Source organism: Nicotiana tabacum, chromosome 2, assembly GCF_000715075.1.
Source record: "Nicotiana tabacum cultivar K326 chromosome 2, ASM71507v2, whole genome shotgun sequence".
In the NCBI taxonomy this organism is placed as follows: domain Eukaryota; kingdom Viridiplantae; phylum Streptophyta; class Magnoliopsida; order Solanales; family Solanaceae; genus Nicotiana; species Nicotiana tabacum.
The window spans coordinates 17,445,466-17,453,703 of NC_134081.1; the positions used below are offsets into that span (position 1 = coordinate 17,445,466).

At 31.2% G+C, this 8,238-nt stretch overlaps 1 protein-coding gene across 1 annotated transcript; it reads right to left on the minus strand.

Annotated features, from left to right (window-relative positions):
• Positions 1-7,515: 7,515 nt before the first annotated feature.
• LOC142166254 (uncharacterized) lies at positions 7,516-8,238 on the minus strand. The gene has a single exon (XM_075224972.1). The coding sequence runs from the start codon at positions 8,236-8,238 to the stop codon at positions 7,516-7,518; it is 723 nt and encodes a 240-aa protein (XP_075081073.1).

The window sequence follows — 8,238 nt, forward strand, 5'->3', positions numbered from 1 at the left end:
AATATTAAGTTTATAGGTTCTGAATTTACCATCAAACACATAGCCCGTTATAATTACTAGGTTTATAATTGCATATTTTCATATATTTAATAGATTTCCTAATATAAAGGGATCTTTACACAAATAGTCGGTCATATTCACTATTTACTTTTTCTAGCCATATACATAAATTACACATTGATTATACACAATTATTCATATATAATACATAAATTATGCATATATTATACCTTCATCGGCTATTTTTGGTTTAAGTGATTGGGTGAACGGCTATTTGAATTAATTTTTCGTATAAATATAAGGTCTAACCAAAAATTACTACTGAATTTGTAATACTAGGAGCTGGTCTTTTTTTCTTTTTTCTTTTTTTCAAAAATTTCAATAATATATTTGTTTTTTTGGGACAAAGAGGGTTGAGGGGTAGTTCTCCTTTCGTTTTCTAATTTGCTACGCACTTTGATGCAACCACGCACGTGATTTTGCTATGCGGGGACCAAACCCCGTCTTTTTCAATACAGTTAGGAGCTCTTTTTAGGGTGTGTTTGGTACTACTGAAACTATTTTCCCATTTTTCATTATTTGGTTGCATAAAATAGTTTATAAAATATTTTTTTAGATATCATATTTTCTTGAAATTGGAGGAAAATATCCCTTGAAAAAGTTAGAAAAATATTTTTCAAAAACTTCATCTACCCTCACATCTAACCCCAACCCCCTCCAACTATATTTTTTTGTTTTTTTCGTGTTTCTACGCCACCCAACCCCGTCAATCCACCCCACCCCACCCGGCAAAAAAAATATTTTTTTTTGTATTTTTAATTTTCTGTTTTTTTATTTTTCTGCACCACCACATAGCCCAACCCCCTCCCCCGACTCAAAAGAATTTTTTTTATTTTTTTATTTTCAGTTCTGGTTTTTTTATTTTTCAGTTTAGAGTTCGAAATTTTACGAGTTCCAAAGTTATGAGTTTGGAGGTTTATGTGTTTGCAAGTTTGTGGGTTTAGAAATTATAGAGTTTACGGGTTCGAAAGTTTATGGGTTCGGTTCAGAAGTTTATGAAATTTGTGGATGCGGAAGGTTGTTGGTTCGAAAGTTTATGGCTTCATGTTTATTGTATCTAAATTATTTATGAATACTCTTGAGAAGTTATTTTCCGTAATTTGCATACCAAACACCGAAAAATGAGCAAAATTACTACTTGTTTTCCAAGAAAATATTTTCTTGAAATATATTTTTCACGAAAATATTTTCCGTTATACCAAACACACCCTTAGTTTTCAACTTCTCATTGATGTTTTCTCTGCCTATTATTTTCTCATTTAAACTGATAATACATTTTTCTTCAAGTTTTCTTTTTTGAATATTAGAAAAAACTGAATATAGTCTCTTTACAATCTTGTAAAAGGAAAAGTTAGCTAACGAAGAAACAGGACATTGAAAATTGATCAATTATTTACGCCAAAAAAATGCTGCTCGAAAATAATTTTAAAATAACAACATATTCATTAGTTATATTATCAACTAGTATAAATTTAATTTTCAATTGTATTTATGAGTTATTAATTACCATCTACGACTTAAATATTTTAGTAACTTACTAATAAATTTTTTGAGTGCATTTTATGGTGATATTGATGGCGCTCATGAGTTACAAGTTACTAATAACTTTTATTTTCGTTATAAACGTCCTCTAATTAAGAGAATTAAAGTCCCTAATTTAAACTTGGTAATTTAACCCTGTGGAGCTAGCTGATTTTTGAGATCCTTCTACTAATTGGAAACATAAATATAGACTTATTAAACAGGTATTATACCTTAGAGAAATGATGTTTCATGCCATAAAATATACTCCTTCCATTTTACGTAATATCTTTTTAGTTTATTGTAAAAATAATTGCCGCTTTATGAATTTAAACATACTTTAATTATTAAACTTTTTATTTTACCATTAATTACATTATTTTATACAAATGTCACGGTCTATCAAATTTAAAAGGGAGGTATCAGGGAGGATAATTGGATTGGAATAATATCAACTCAGAAGAAGAGATTCTCTATTCGTTCATACATTGTACGGATACCTATGAGATAGGAATCGAGAAAGTAGAAAAATTGCTCAAATAATCTATTTGTGTTAAGTAATTCATTCAATATATACACATATAAAATTTAAAATTCAGTTATTAACACTTAAATTATTGTTGTAAAATTCACAACCCATAAATTTAAAATCCTAACTCCGCATCTAAATCCACAACAGATCGAGTTTTGGTTAGACCATGAGCTTCATACTTGATTGAGTTAACCAGTTAGTAATTATTTAAAGCTTATGACATTGCCCCTCAAAGTTTGTGCGGCTAATGATAGTTGTTTACCCTCAAAATAGGATAATAATTGAATTTATAAGTGATTTTAAAGATATGTGGATTAACTTGACACAAAATGATAAATCAGATAACAATTGAAATAAATAATGATAAAGTAAATGCAAACCACACGAATTGAACAGTTTCAACCTTGGAAGGTTAGCCACCCTCGAGTCGAACGTATTTTGATCGATGTCAAGACAAAAGAATAAGAACTTAAAGAGAGTAATAATGTATTGCTTTTGAATGCATGTTATAATCCCTTGAATGAATTATAAGAGACCTCCCTCCCCCCCTTTTATATAGTAGAGGAGTCTTACATTAGGTACAATTCTATAAAAGGTAAAAAATTCATTGATTAGCTAATTGTCGGTTCCTTACTGATACGCGTCGAGATTCCCGCTGTAATACCCGACCGGTCACGGATATCTCGGTCTTCTGTTGGTTATGCTAACAATATTTCTTCGAGCTCGATCGGGGCTAAGGTCGACTGCGGGATTACGGACTCAATATTCTCGTAGGCAGGCGTTCTGGTGTTCTAGCTCAGTGGAACTCGGGGTCGATCTTCAGTCTTTGATTGTCATTTTCCGAACATAATCTCCCATGTCGCAGGCGAGCTCAATTCCGACGGTATACAATAGTACTTGGAGTAAATGGTTAGCAAATGGAGTACTAATATTTTTATGTACAATCCTGGAATCAAAGATTAATATTTCGAAAAAGTACCCAAAGGTACGTACTTAAATTGTAAATCCTATTTAAAGAGAAAACAACGAACTAACAAATTAAATTACTTCACAATTAACATGATGTGCACCTTTTACGTACTTATTAATTATATTTTCTCATTATTCACGGGAAGAATGATTCATTTTGTGGCAGAATTTTTTTTTTATTTTTTATTTTGTGTTCTTCCCAATTAAAGTCGCAGGATTGAAAGGAAGTAGCTCAATAAAAAATATTTTGAAGTGGAGAAATTGATTAAATTAAAATAAATGCATAAGTGCTTGAATTTCACTTTTTCACCAGTCCGTCCACAGTATTTCATAGTATAACTTTGGCACCTTGCACTTCGTATATAGTTTCCTTTTACCTTTAAGAAACGTTTTTAAAAAAAACATAGTCGGTCCGATCATATACATAAATTATATATTTATAATATATGTTATTCACATACAATACATGAATTATACGTATATTATACATCCACAAATAATTTTTAGTTTAAAACGATTGAGTGATTAACTAATTAGATAAATTCTGTAAAAATTAAACGATCGAACTAATAAATAAAAATGTACCCAAATGAATAGTATGAATAATTGATCACATTGCATGTTACCGACCAGTCTTTTGGTGTCATACAAAAAATTTCACCTACTGTTGAAAATATGACGAAGCGGTTTACCTAATTTGCATATAATTAACTATATATAGAGTAAGATGTGCAGGTATATCATATATGTATAATTACACCAAATCTGAATTTTCAGGTCATTTTCAAAAAACACCATTTATAAAGTATTTTTTCTTTCGCATGTTTTCTGAAGTGCTTTTGAAATAAAGCATAGGATTCTGCGCTGAAAATGGAACAGGTTATGATTTGGTAGACTTTCCCAAAACTCTTCTCTTAGCTATTGGTAGGCTAAAACGATAAATTCAAGACGCCATAAAGATAAAGACACCATAAAAATCAACCTCGAGCACAAGGCGTGGGGGCCGGCAAACGGAGTCTACGTTTTTCTTTGATTTTTCATCCGGTGTCGGGATCTGTATTGATGTGTTGATTAATTCGAATGTATATTGCGTCAAGTTCCAATACGAATATGTTTCCTATCAAAACTTTTTTTTAATCTCAAAATTTGAACCAGAATATTTGTTTAAGAGCGGAATAATCCTATATATATCATCATAATCTTTGGTGGTTGAATACATAGTATATTCATCATAAGATAATAATCTTACTTTTTCCGAAAAGAAAAAGACAAAAGAAAAAGAACTATTAATAGGTCGACGGTTAACGTAAAAAGAAAATCAATATATACTTAACGAAAAAAATAAATTGACTTAGTTACAATCTGAATATACCGAAATTAATTTATACGATACATATATAAGAAACTAATTCAGGAGGTCAATATATTAAAAACAAGTTACATTCGAATTGCTATATCTTAGCATAAAATTGTCAATTAAGGTTTTGATTGAGTTAATTTGTATACCCTACTTTTGGAGTTCATAAGCCAAAGAATTCAAATAAATACTGATGGATATAAAATAAAAGAATAAAAGATTAACTCATGAGGCATCATTACTTGTTATGCATTGTGCTTCGCGATGATTTTGCCCCTAAGGGCAACCATGATGTCCCATGTTCGTATCCCTAAACTTTTCACTATTTTTTTCGTTTTCTTTTTCCACATAAATTCATTACATTTTTTAGGTTTTACCATTTATTTTATGATCCTCTTTTTCACGAAAAGGCTGCTATAAAAACTCAATCTTATTTAAAAGATTTCAATAATCCCCTTGTTTGTCCAAATTTTCGTGTTATTATTGATATCGGAATCCAGTGCTCGACTAATTAAGTTCGCATCTTGTAGAGCCCATTAAAAAAGAAATCACTCTCTACCATATATTTCTTTATTTTCATGATTTGAACTCAAGACCTCTAATTAAGGGTAGAAAAACTCTATTTATACCCAGCACATTTAATGGTGGTAAGTTCAAATATTTACAAGATGATTAACTTGGACATATAAATGAGGTGGTTATGCTCTCAACGTTATTAATTAGAGTACGTGAGCAAACTTTGAAAGTCATCGATCGAGGGACAATAGTCACGAAATAAAATGTGTCATTATTTTATACTGTGTATGATGAAATTCTTTATTTCGATTTAAGTAATTTTGGGATTATTCATATTACCATTGTGACATTATTGTATACTAATCCTAAATGTGGGATAACATTCGAGATTGCTGATCTTGAGATAAAACCACAAAATGACAAAGATACCATTTTTCAAAACTCTTCTCCCAAATTCTTTTCAGAAAATCAAGGTTAAAACTATAAATAAAATTATTCAAGATTTTTTAGTGCAAACCAAATACATTGTATTTTATACTATATATTGTATACCTTATGTTTAGTCCAGTAAATCAAACATCTATTAATATAAGTATATCAACTGAATAACTTCGTCATTATTTAATCGTCCTATCATTACTCCACGTTATAATTCCAATACTCCATTACTTTGTCCACAGACCAGAGTCAAGAGACAAGAAGTACGGATTCTTCAATGTCAACTGACTATTTCATTATAATAATTTAAGAACCAGATCATCACTATTAAAATGTACTGGCCTGGATTGACAGTCTGCATTCAGTTATGAGCTACGGTTAATTTTCTGACGGAGACCTGAATGTTCCTAACGGGCCACAATATTTATCATATGGACCTACTTAAGATGTCTGTGGAAAAAGTTTGGCAGGCGGAATTCTAATGGATTTCAACTATGAATCTTCTGAATATTTTTTCTAAGGGAAAATGACACGTAGTCGCTTTTAAAATAATAGCCGAAAAACGTATATTTTTTGTGTATTATATATATGTATGTTATAAAAGATGGAGTAGGGTGAAGGAAATAATACCAAGTGAAACATTATGTATAGTATTGTGAGTATTAGATTTTAACTCTTGTCCCACCATGTTGATCATATGAGAATATTAATTCTCCTGTGTGTTTCTAATAGATTTTAAAAAAATATACTAAGTGTAACAAGCATTTTCATGTTCAAACTCAATATGAATTCTGTTAAAAAGACCCTCAAAAAATTGTGGTACGTCATTCAGAAAAGAATGTAACAACAAATTTCAAGTTTGAAAAATAATCAAGATAAGAATATAGTAACTGATGTAATATTTGATTTCAGTAAACGGTGAGGGTTATAATCTCTAGAATATCTCAAATTTAAAGAGATGCAGTCCTCTGATTCTTCTCCTGACAAGCATTGATCAAAGGCTCGAAAGCTCGATCTTGAACTTGATGGACTTCAAATTTGATTCAAGAACTTGGTCTTTTGGATTTATTGTGCGTCGTGAATAAATTGATGATCGTCATGAACCAAGATTTGAGATTCAGCTATCATAAACAGAAGATTCGAGACCACCTGCCTGAAATCTTGATATGTACTTCGTCCTCAAATTTGATCACGTACGAAGATCGCAGATTTAGAAGGAGACTTTGAATGCTTCATAGCTTAACACATGGTAGGATTTTATTAGCGCTTCATTTGACTTGATGCCACGTAATTTGGCATGTGGTGTTGGGCCAGACTTTAGGATGAACTAGTAGCCATTTGGACCTTGGGCTAGTGAAATAAGCTCATCTTTTAGAAGCAAATTTAAGGAAGTAAGCCCAAATAAAGCTTGTCTTTTAACTTAAATCAACGTGGGACTTAAATAATTTGTCTTGATTTGGGTTTGAAATTTCTTGAATATAAAAATTATTTAAATTTAACATGGACTTTAATATCAAAAGTGTTTTTGGCCAAAAATTGAGGTGTTTAGCCAAGCTTTTAGAATGAAAAAAAAAGTGCTTTTGAGGAGAAGCAGAAGCAGATTTTGAGAAGCAGAAAAATGTAGCTTCTCTCCAAAAATACTTTTCTGAGAAATACTTTTGAGAAAAATACACTTAGAAGCAGTTTTCAAAAGCTTGGCCAAACACTAATTACTGCTCAAAAGTTCTTTTCAAATTAATTAGCCAAACACAAACCGATTCTCACCCAAATTACTTTTTTGAAAAGCACTTTTGAAAAAAGTATTTCTCAAAATAAGCAGATTTTAAAGTTTGGCCAAACATGCTATTATACTTACTATATGTTTATCATTTTCTATAATTTTAGTTATATACACTGATAATGTAATTTTATTATTCTATTAGTGTAGTTTAACCTATGATAGCAAATTAGTTATTATTTTTATCAGGTTAATAATTAACATTATCATTTTTTTTAGTAATTAAATTTTTTATTTACCAAGCAATATTTACACATTGTTCAAGTATAACCTGCTCTAGACAATAGCCCCAAATTCAGCTACTCTCCTTTCCTTCCCACTATTTCTAACTATTATATCTACTTTTTAAACATCTATTTGAACAGTAGGATAGTAGTTAAGCTCCAGTTGTCTTCTCTTTAATCTCTGCTTTAAATTCCCTCGACAGTGTATATCTTGCGTTAGTGATCTACTAATTGTTGTTGCAATTTTTTGATTTGCTTGAAATATTCTTCCATTCCTCTCTTGCCATATATAGTACATGCTACCAGCAAGTGTCATCCTGTATACTTTAGCTCTTGAGTTCTTTTTCGTGTAGTGTCTTTCAGCCCATGCTAATCCATGCTCCCATGGCATTACCTGTCTGTGTATTCCCTGCCACTCCAGCATTGCTGTCCACACTTGTGATGAATATGAGCAGCTAAAGAATAGGTGGTCTATGGTTTTTTCTTCTTCTGTGTTGCATATAGGGTAGACTGCATCATCCAAGCAGCCCCATCTTCTTAATCTGTCTTTAGTTAACAGTCTTCTATGTGCAACCAGGTATAAGGTAAATATCCACTTAGGCAGTCCAGCATTATTGCAGACCAGTCTTCTCCAGGGAACTTTGGTAAAGTCTCCTCTGAGTCTTATGTATATGGTCCTTATTGAGAACTTGTCCATTCCCACTAAATCCTCTTTTGAGTATCCATCTTCCTCAAAGTATTTCTTAGCTTTTAGTATCTTTTGAATAATCCAAGAAGCTTGTGGCTCAGCACCCCACAGTGAGTTGTGTTTCCTATAGTAAATGTAAACATATTGAACCCACAT